At 47.0% G+C, this 11,349-nt stretch overlaps 1 protein-coding gene across 1 annotated transcript; it reads left to right on the top strand.

Moving 5' to 3' along the window:
* The first annotated feature begins 69 nt into the window (after positions 1-69).
* Positions 70-623, top strand: NOP10 (NOP10 ribonucleoprotein). Its single transcript, XM_080706827.1, has 2 exons — positions 70-157; positions 391-623. The coding sequence occupies exons 1-2, from the start codon at positions 104-106 to the stop codon at positions 529-531; spliced, it is 195 nt and encodes a 64-aa protein (XP_080562953.1). The 5' UTR covers positions 70-103; the 3' UTR covers positions 532-623.
* The last annotated feature ends 10,726 nt before the right edge of the window (positions 624-11,349 follow it).

The raw sequence follows: 11,349 nt of genomic DNA, 5'->3' as shown, positions 1-11,349 counted from the left end.
GACGCCGGAAAAAATTGACTACCAGCGCGGCCGTCGGGCAGACGCGGCTTCCTACCGATCTGACGCTTCTCACCGACTTGAGGTTTCTAGCGAAAACGTGGTCATGTTCCTCCAGTATTACCTCAACGAGGAGGGCGATCGGGTCTACACACTGAAGGTAAGGGGAGGAGACGTAAGTGGAGGGCACGTTCCTCCTACGTGGGTGGGAGCGCGGCGGAGACCAGCCGCCGAGGTGCCGGCCGGGTGCCGGGAACCGGGAGTCGGGACCCGCGCGTGCAGAACCGGCCCAGCGCGGCTTCTCGTCTGACCTTCGCGTCTGCTATCTCCGTGGCTGCCCCTTCTGTCCCACCACTCTTTGTATTGAGGGCATTTTCTTTATTTTTTGGGCAGAAATTTGACCCGATGGGACAACAGACCTGCTCAGCCCACCCTGCTCGGTTTTCCCCAGACGACAAGTATTCGCGACACCGAATCACCATCAAGAAGCGGTTTAAAGTGCTCATGACCCAGCAGCCGCGCCCTGTGCTCTGAGGATCTTTTAAATTTCTTCTCTCTTCGTCCGCCTGCTACCGGAGACTTCATAACCAAACGCAGCAGTCTTTGAGCCACGAAGCCCTCTCATCCCCCACGCCCATTGGAATCGTCTTCTCTTTGCCTTTGATCATGTTTGTATGAGGCAATCCTGGCGGCATCCTTCGGGAACAATTCTCACGCTTTTCATATTTTGAATTAGTCAGGTTATTAAAGATAAAATAATTCGAAAACTCATTTTCTGTGTTGTCTGAGGAAAGGATTGGGAGCTTTTTTTTAAAGTGAAAAAGATGATGGGGGAGAGTATCCCTCGGAGTTATAGCAAGACCACCAGGAAAAACTTAAGGCTATCACTGTAGTAGGAGTAGTGTGCTGTGAGTGACGGTGTGGTGGTGGTGGGGGTTGGGGAAGGGGGAAAATTTGAAAACAATTCACCCACAAATATCAGCTTTACTGAAAAATACCCACGTAATTGTTGGCCCCCTTTAAAAATCACCTTACAATACAAAGTGGAAGAGTTTAGCCGGGCGTGGTGGGACACGCCTGTAATGTAATCCCAGTACTTGGGAAAGCTGAGACAGGAGGATCACAAATTCTCAGCCCCAGCTACTTAGGCCCTTTTTTCCAAATAATAAAGAAAATAGGGCTAGGGATGTAGCTTGGTAGAATGCCCCTGGGTTCAATTCCCAGTACTTCAAAAAAAAATTTTTTTTTTTTCCTTGAAAATAGACTTATTTTAGAGTGAAGACAATGAAAGTTACTTAACTTACTCAGTCCCTTTCTCTCTCTCTCTCTCTCTCTCTTTTTTTTTTTTTTTGCAGGTTGGGGGATGGAACCACCAAGCTACACCCCCTACCCAATTTTTTATTCTTTATTTTGAAACAGGGTCTCACTGAGTTGCAGGGAGCCTCACTAGGTAGCTGAGGCTGTCCATGAACCGCGATTCTCCGATCTCAGCCTCCCAAATGCTGGGATTACAAGCATGCATCACTATGCCCGGCCTATTCTTTTTATTTATTTATTTATTTATTTATTTATTTATTTATTTATTTTGGTGGCACTGGGTTTCCTGGAAGCCCCTCTACCTCCGGGCTACACTCCCAGACCTATCTATTTTATACTTTTTTTTTTTTTTAAACGGTCTCTTAAGCCAGCGCCGCTGGCTTCGAAACTGCGTGATCCTCCTGTCTCCGCCTCCCAAGCACGGGGATTACAAGCGTGCACCACCATGCCCGGCCACAAATTTGTTTTGAAACAGGATCTGGCTAGGTTGCTGAGAAGCTAGATTCCTGAAGCTGGTCTTGAAACTAGTTGTCCTCTGTCATCCTTCCAAGTGCGGGTATTATAGGGATGTCCCACCACACCCCACTTAAAACTAAGCTTTTTAAGGAGATAAGGTTAAAAACTGCAACTGGGGCAGATTGGCACATACTGGTAATCCCAGTACCTGGGAGGCTGAGACAGGAGCATCACAGGTTCTTGACTAGCTTATACAATTTAATGAGGCTTTCTGCAATTTAGAGCCTTTTTTCAAAATTAAAATAGGGCTTGGGGTGTAGATTAGAGGTAGAATGCCCTGGCGTTCAGTCCCCAGTACCATTCATACCTGCAAACCGGATGTTGTGGTACATGCTTGTAATCCCAGCATTTGGGAGACTGAAACAGGAAGATTGTGGTTCATGGACAGCCTCAGCTGCTTAGATCCTTGGCAACTCGGTGATGCCCTGTTTTAAAATAAAGGATAAAAAAATAGGGCTGGGAGTGTAGCTCAGGTAGAATGCCCCTGGGTTCCATTCCCAGTAATGCAAAACGGTTGTTTACACCTATAGTCCTATTACTTGGGAGGCAGAGACAGGAGGACCACAGCTTTGAAGCCAGTCTCGGTAACTTTGTCTGTTTCCAAATGAAAATAGGGCTGAGGGTATAACTCAGAGGTAGAATGCTCCTAGGTTCAATCCCCAGCACACCACACACACACTAAAACCAAAAAAAAAAAAAACAAAAAAAACCCTTCAAATGACTAGGAAAATTATCTGCTAAGGAAGTTTTTTTTTTTACCACCTAAGTCAGCACTAAATTCTACCATTTTTTTCAATATTGAATGCAATTCTGTGTGGGTTTTTTTTTTTTTTTTTTGGTACTGGTGATTGAATCTGCTAAGGGTGGCGGGGGGCTTCAACCTCTGAGCTACATTCCCAGCCATTTTAGTTTAATTATTTTATTTCATTTGCAGTACTGAGGCTAGAACCCAGGGGCAGGCTACCTTTGAGCTACACACCCAGCCCTATTTTTTATTCTGAAACAGAATCTCACTGAGTTGCAAAGGGGATCACTAAATTGCTGAGGCAAACAGTAATCTCCTGTCTCAACTTTTTTTTTTTTTTTTTTTTTTTTGGTGGTACTGGGGTTCCTGGAAGCCCTTCTACCTCCGGGCTACACTCCCAGACCTATTTTATACTTTTATTTTTGGAAACAGGATCTCTTAAGCCAGCGCGATCCTCCTGTCTCTGCCTCCCAAGCGCGGGGATTACAAGCGTGAACCACCACACCGGGCTCTGTCTCAAATGCAGAGATTACAAGCATGTGCAATCACGCTCTGCTCCAGTCTTTTTATTTTGAAACAGGGTCTTACTAAGTTGCTAAGGGTCAAGCCGGGCGTGGTGGCGCACGCTTGTAATTCTAGCATTTGGGAGGCTGAGACCAGAGGATTGCAGTTCGCGGACAGGCTCAGCTACTAAGTGAGACCCTGTTTCAAAATAAAGAATAAAAAATTAGGGCAAGAGGTGTAGCTTGGAGGTCAAATGCCCCTGGGTTCCATCCCCAGACCTGCAAAAAAAAAAAAAAAAAAAAATTGCTAAGGGTCTTTCTATGCTAAGTAATTGAGGCCAGCCTCCAACCTTTGGATTTTCTTGTTGTTTCAGTCTTCCAAGTACTGGAATTATAGGCCTGTGCTCCTCTGCCTGGGTTAGGAGACTCTGTGGATTGAACCCATACATTTTTTTTTTTTTTTCAGTATTGGTGATGGAACTACCTCTGAGCTATATCCGTAGTCCTGTTTTCTCTTTTTTTTCTTTGCAGGTCTGGGGGTAGAACCCGGGGGCAATTGACCTTTGAGTAACACCTCCTGTCCTATTTTTACTCTTTATTTTGAAACAGGGTCTCACTAAGTAGCTGAGGCTTGTCCACGAACTTGCGATCCTCCTGTCTCAGCCTCCCAAGTACTGGGATTACAAGCCTGTACCACCATGCCCGGCTTGAACCCATACATTCCATGTGAACACTACTACTGTGCTGCATCCCCAGCCCTCTTTTATTTTTTGTTTATTTATTGGTACTTTGTTTTTGTCTTTTGTTTGTTTGTTTGTTTGTTGCATTACTGGGGATGGAACCCAGGGGCATTCTACCTCCAAGCTAACCCCCCCAGCCCTGTTTTTTATTCCTTATTTTGAAACAGGGTCTCACTAAATTGCAGAGGGCCTCACTAAGTAGCTGAGGCTGTTGGCGAACCACAATCCTCCAGTCTCAGCCTCCTGAATGCTGGGATTACAAGCTTGCGCCACCATGCCCAGCTATTAGTACTTTGAATTGAGCCCAGGTGCATTATATCTCTGAGCTACACTGCCTACATCATTCACTACTCCCGCCCCCCTTTTTCTTTTTTTTGCAATGCTGGGGATTGAACCCAGGAGTATTCTACCTCTGAGCTACACCCCCAGCCCTATTTTTTATTCTTTATTTTGAAACAGGGCCTCAGTGAGTTACAAAGGACTTCACTAAGTATTTGAGGCTGTCCTCAAAACGTGATCCTGTTGTCTCACCCTCCCAAACGTGTGCACCACCACGCCCGGCTTACCACTCCCTTTTGAAACCTTTTGAAACAGGGTCCCACTAAGTTGTTAAGGCCAGCCTCAAACCTGCGATCCAGTTTAAGCCTCCCAAACACTGAGTACCAGTTTACGCCATTGTGTCTAGCTCCAGGTTTACTTTTCTGTGTGTATGTTATTGGGAATTGAACCCAGGGGCATTTTCCCTCTTAAGGTACACACCCAGCCCTATTTTGTACTGGGGATTGATTGAACCCAGGGACATTCTATCTCCCAGCCACATCCCCAGCCCTTTTTATTTTTGTTTTGAAACAGTGTCTTGCTAGGTTGTTGAGGCTGGTCTTGAACCTGCAATTCTCTTGGTTCAGATTACATTTTATTTATTTATTGCAGTACTGGGGATGGAAACCAGGGGCATCCTACCTCTGAGCTACACTCCCCCCAGCACTATTTTATTCTTTATTTTGAAACAGGGTCTCACTCAGTTGCACAGGGCCTAAGTAGTAGCTGAGACTGTCCTGGAATCCTGGCTCAGTCTCCCAAATACTAGGACCTGCGCCACCATGCCTGGCTTCTACTGTGCTTTAATTGGTGCATTATAGTCTCATAATGTAAATCATGTTGACAGTGACATACATGCAATCCCCATCTCCCCCCTTCCCAATGCAGAGTACTGAGATTGACATTGGTATTTTCACATATGTACACAGAGCCAATGGTAGTGATCTCACCAACCCCCTTACCTTAGACCACTTCCCTGGCTCCACTGAGGTTTCGCCTCTATTATCTGGAGTCCCTCTGGTATCCACAGAAAACATATAACCCTTCACATTTTGTGGGTGGCTATCTTCACTTAACATAATATTCTCTTAGTCCTCCCATTTTCTTGCAAATGACATAATTTTGTTCTTTGTTACTGCGTAGAATTCCATTGTGTGTATATCCCATACTTTTGTAATCCATTCGTTTATTCAAAATTACATTTTATTTATTTTTTGTTTATTTATTTATTTATTTATTTTGTGTGGGGGGGGGTCTGGGGATGGAACCCAGGGGCTTTTGACCTCTGAGCTACAGCATCTGCCCTACTTTTTCTTTATTTTTTGAAACAGGGTCTTACTAAATTGCAAAGGGCCTCACTAAGTAGTAGCTGAGGCTGTCTGTGAACTGCAATCCTCAGATCTAAGCCTCCCGAGAATGCTGGGATTACAAGTTTGTGCCACCACGCCCAGCTCAGACTTATATGTTAAACAGAACTTATTTTATTGTCCAGGGTCTTTTTATTTTTAAACTAAGCTTTGGGTTTTATTGATTAAAGGGAATTTCCAGACTCAGATCTTAAAGCAGTTTTGATCCATTTTTAAGGCTGTTGCTTAAACATTTCTTCCTGTGAGGAGCAAGGACCCAAGCAAAGCCAGGCAAGTTTATGAAATTTAGACATTTTGCTCAAAGTTACAGAAAAATGTCAAACAACATTAATGAGTTAAAATTTATTTATTTATTTTTGGCGGTACTGGGGATGGAACCCAGGAGCCTTCTACCTCTGGGCTATACTCCCAGACCTATTTTTATATTTTATTTGGAAACAGGGTCTCTTAAGCCAGCTGAGGCTGGCTTTGAACCTGCACAATCCTCCTGTCTCAACCTCCCAAGCGCGGGAATTACAAGTGAGCGCCACCACACCCAGCTTAAAATTTATTTTTTGTCATATGGGGATTGAACCCAGGGGCATTCTACCTACTAGCTATACCCTCAGTCCTTTTTTTATTTTTTGTTGATTGTTTGCTTGTTTGTTTTGCAGTGCTGGGGAGGAACCCAGGGGCATTCTATCTTCAAGCTACACCCCAGGCCTTTTTTTTTTTTTTTTTTTTTGCAAGTCTGGAGATAGAACCCAGGGGCATTTAACCTCCAAGCTACATCCTCTGCCCTATATTTTTTTTTTTTTGTTGTTTTGTTTTTTGTTTTTTGCGGATCTGGGTATGGATCCCAGAGGCATTTGACCTCTGAGCTACACCCCCTACCCAATTTTTTTATTCTTTCTTTCTTTTTATTAGTGTGTGTGTGTGTGTGTGTGTGTGTGTGTGTGTGTGTATCTGGGAATGGAACCCAGGGGCATTCGACCTCCGAGCTATACCTCCTGCCCTGTTTATTTATTTATTTATTTTTATTTTTTACTTCTTGCGGGTCTGTGGATGGAACCCAGGGGCATTTGGACCACTGAGCTACACCCCTGCCCTATTTTATATTCTTTATTTTGAAACCGGGTCTCACTGAGTTGCAGAGGGCCTCACTAAGTAGCTGAGGCTGTCCGTGAACCGTGATCCTCCCCTCTCAGCCTCCTGAATGCTGGGATTACAAGCGTGTTCCACCAAGCCTGGCTCCCTGTTTTTTATTCTTTATTTTGAAACAGGGTCTCACTAAGTTAAGTAGCTGAGGTCCGCGATCCTCTAGTCTCAGCCTCCCAAGTGCTGGGATTACAAGCGTGCTCCATCATGCCCAGCTCTTATTTTTTTGTTTTGAAACAGGGTCTCGCTGAGTTGCAAAGGGCCTAAGTAGCTGAGGCTGTTCACGAACCGCGATCCTCCTGTCTCAGCTTCTCAAATGCTGGGATTACAAGTGTGCGTCATCACGCCTAGCTCTTATTTTTTGTTTTGAAACAGGGTCTCACTACATTGCTGGGAGTCTCCCTATGTTGCTGAGACTGTCCTTAAACCTGTGATCCTCCTGTTTTAGCCTCCCAGGTACTGGGATTATAGGTGTGTGCCACCATATCTGGCTGAGTTAAGATTTATTAAATACCTCTATGCATTAAATAAACATAAAAACTAGGGCCAACACTGAGAATGGAGTCCAGAGAAAATACCTCAATGTCTTTTCCTAGTCTATAGTTAAAGCCATTTTAATAGAACTTTAAGCTTCCTGATCAAAAGGTGAATATAGCAAGTTTTAAAAGGAAAGGAACAACCAGGCTTAGTGGTGCATGCTTGTAATTCCAGCATTTGGGAGGCTGAGACAGGAGGATCACGGTTCCGACAGCCTCAGCTACTTAGTGAGATCCTGTTTTGAATAAAGAATAAAAAATAAGGCTGGGGGTGTAGCTCAGAGTTAGAATCCCCCTGGGTTCCATCCCCAGTACCCCCCACCCAAAAAAATAGTAGCCGGACGTGGTGGTACACACTTGTAATCTCAGCATTTGGGAGGCTGAGAAAGGAGGATCTGGGTTTGTGGCCAGCCTCAGCTACTTAGTGAGGCCTTCTGCAACTTAGTGAGACCCTGTTTCAAAATTAAAGAATAAAAAATAGGGCATGGGGTATAGCTTAAAGATAGAATGCCCCTGGATCTATCCCCAGTACCTCAAAATAAATAAATAAATAAATTAATTAATAATAAAAGGACAGAAACAAAAAAAAGGTAGTATACAGTGTGCTTAAGTTTGAGGATACAATATTTTAGAAAGACCTCTACATAAAATTTACAATGAGGGCCGTACTTAGGTATACGGGGTTGGAAGTTTTGAGCATAACGAAGTTAAACTGGAGGCAGGTGTGGTGATGCACTCTCATAATCCCAGCATCTGGAAGGCTGAGACAGGAGGATCGCGGTTCGCGGCTAGACTCAGCTACTCCTTAGTGAGGCCCTTTGCAACTCAGTGAGATCCTATTTCAAAATAAAGAATAAAAAATAGGACTGGGAGTTGGGTGTGGTGGTGCACGCTTTTGTGTGTGTGTGTGAACCCAGGGGCTTTCTACCTGAGTTATACTCCCAGACCTATTTTATATTTTATTTTGAAACAGGGTCTCACTAAGTTGCTGAGAGCCTCACTAAGAAGCTGAGGCTGGCTTCGAACCTGTGCAACCCTCCTGTCTCAGCCTCCTAAACGCTGGGATTACAAGCACGGGCCACCACGGCTGGCTGGCACATTCTTTTAACCCCAGCATTTGGGTGGCTGAGACCTGAGGATCGCGGTTTGCGGACAGCCTCAGCTACTTAGTGAGGCCCTCTGCAACTTAGCGAGACCCTGTTTCAAAATAAAGAATAAAAAAATAGGACTGGGGTTATAACTCAGAGGTAGAATGCCCCTGGGTTCCATCTTCAGTACCCCCCCTCAAAGAAAAGAAGTTCTGCCAGGCATGGTAGTGCATGCTTCTAATCCCAGGACTTGGGAGGTACCAGCAATCTCAGTACTGGCAGGTTCACGGCCAGCCTCAGCCACTTAGGTCCTCTCCAACTTAGATCTTTTTTGTTTTGTTTGTTTTTTGGCTCTAGGGATTGCACCCAGGGACAGTCTACCTTCCAGCGACACCCTCAGCCCTGATTTTTTTTTTTATTCTATATTTTGAAACAGGGTCTCAATGACACCTCTATCTCAGCCTCCCAAGTACTGAGATGACAAGCTTGTGTCACCACGCCCAGTTCATTCTTTTACTTTGAAGCAGGGTCTCAGCAAGGCATGGTGACACACACTAGTAATTCCAGTACTTGGGAGGCTGAGACAGGAGGATCCAGGTTTGCAAACAGCCTCAGCTACTTAGTGAGGCCCTTTGCAACTCAGTGAGACCCTGTTTCAAAATAAAGACTAAAAAATAGGGCTGGGGGTGTAGCTGTAATACTCTGTGTTAACTGGCTATGTTTAAGATTACTTAAGACTACTCCACAAATTCTTGTGCCTGTACCAAATGTAATAGCAAAAATAACTCCATTTCTGTTTCTGTCAGCCATTCTACACTGTTTCACTTACCCTCCCTTTCCCACTGCACAAAAGTAAATTGTGCTCCTCAAGGTTGGGACATTAAACTCTTGCCAAATAAGATATAGATAACTGCCTGTTCTGCTCCTGTAAGATGGCTTGCTCTGGCTCTTCTTCTTCACCTATATTAAGTCTCTCTCCTAGGCAAGGGCGGTGTACCCCTCCAGTCAGATTTCTAAACTGCAGGTACCACCGCTGGCCAGCTAATAAAAGCTTCAATTGGCACTTTCTCTTGGACTCTCAAGTCTCTCATTTCTCGCTAAACCTGCATACAACAGCTCAGAGGTAGAATGCCCTTGAGCTCCATCTCCAGTACACCCCCCCCCACGCGCACACACAGAGTAAAAGAATAAAATAGGGTTGAGGGTGCCCCTGGGTTCTATTCCCAGTACTACCCCCCCAACACACACACACACAAAGGATGAATCTAGATGTGGCATATGCCTGTAATCCCAGTCCATGAGAAGCTGAGATAGGTGGATCAAAGGTTCAAGACCAGCCTCAGCAACTCAGGCTTCAAAATTAAACTTCAAAATTAAAAGACAGCAGGGCATGGGGCGCATGCTTGTAATCCCAGTACTTGGGAGGCGGAGAGAGGAGGATTGCCCAGGTTGGAAGCCAGCCTCAGCTACTTAGGCTTTCAACAACTTAGTGAGACCCTGTTTCCAAATAAAATATAAAAAATAAGTCTGGGAGTGTAGCCCGGAGGTAGAAAGCCCCTGGGTTCCATCCCAGTAAAACACACACACACACACACACACACACACACACACACACACACACACACACATTAAAAGACAGATAGGGCTGGGAGTATAGCTCAGAGGTAGGCTGTCCTAGGGTTTAATTCCCCATACCACTCACAAGAAAAAAAAAAATTAGTACTGCTTGCAGGACCTCTTAATAAGGAGAAAAGGCTCCTGCAGCCTGCAGGAAGCTTGAGGAGCCCCAGGATTCACAGCCCCTGAGACATGCACGCCCCCGCCGGCCTCCGAGCTGGCCGACTGCAGTTCCCGGCGTGCCCCGCGCCCGCCTCCGAGCGGCGGACTGCAGTTCCCGGCGTGCCTCTCGCCGGCCCGGCGCGCGCAGGCGCAGTGCGGGGCTGCAGCGCTGGGCGGGCCTGGGCGCCCGCGGGACGGTGCCGCCCGCGGACAGCTCCACCGGCTTCTCGGGACCGGTTAACCTCGAATGAGGAACGAGCGGGGCGGGCAGGGCAGGGCTGCGGCGGCGCGGGCTCAGCCGGCCGCGCCCGGGGCGGGGGGCGGCGAGGTCACGTAACGGCCGGGGAGGGGGCGCCGCGCAGCCCGCGCCTGCAGCGCCGCGGCTCGGAAACAGTTACCGGCTAGTAAACAACAGCTGCGCGCGCACCGCGGCAGCTGGCGCCGGACCCCGCACCTGCGACCTCTGCCCGCTCGGGGCCAGCCTGCGTGGCGGTCTCCTCTGCCCGGACGGACGAAGGCGGCGGCGGGCTGACCTGCGCCCGGCCGTGGGGAGCGCGCCCTGTCACGGCGACCGGGGGCTGAGCGGACGAGCCACGACCCGCCACGACCCCCGCTGCTGCCCCGGTGTCCTGATCCGCTAACCTCCTCCAGACTCGGGGGCCTCTGTGCCAGAAGAGCGGGCGCGCCACCCCCGCAGCCCCGAGGCAGGAATCCGCTCTGCCTGCACCCTCCTCTCGCCATCCTCATTCTCCATCCAGTAGTGTGGGTTATTTTTCCCGTTATGCATGCGCACCTCTTCCACCAGACACAAGTGGATTATCGACCTCAAAAACATCGGGTGGCTTTGCACACACCTCCTCCCAGCCAGACCTGTGGGGTATTCACCTGATACACAACAGGTGGCCTGGTGAACACCTTTTCGCAATCTGATCCACCTTGTATTCGCCTGATAAGGGTGGGCCTGCACGCACTTTGCTCAAGTAGAACCGTGAGACAGTCACTAGATAAAAAGAACAACAACCTCGGCAGGAATCCAGGGGTAAGGGAAGGGGGGCTTCATCTACTGCTGGGAGACCATAGCACCCAGCCCTCAGCCCTGAACCAGTGAGATAGTAGCTAGGCAGCTCTTCATTCGGAAGGAACGAAGTTACTCAAGATTGACATCGTTTTGCTTTTAGGTTTTCCTCAAAATTATTTTTCATTTGTTGATACTGCAGTTTCTAAGAGAGTTGTCTTGAATTCTGAGTAGAAGGATTTCTATTTGGGGCGTTTTTGTGAAATATAAATCAAGGTCATTGAGGCTTTT

The sequence above is a fragment of the Muscardinus avellanarius genome (assembly GCF_963383645.1).
Source record: "Muscardinus avellanarius genome assembly, chromosome: 12".
NCBI classification, from domain to species: Eukaryota; Metazoa; Chordata; class Mammalia; order Rodentia; family Gliridae; genus Muscardinus; species Muscardinus avellanarius.
This window is presented reverse-complemented; position numbering and strand designations above follow the sequence as displayed.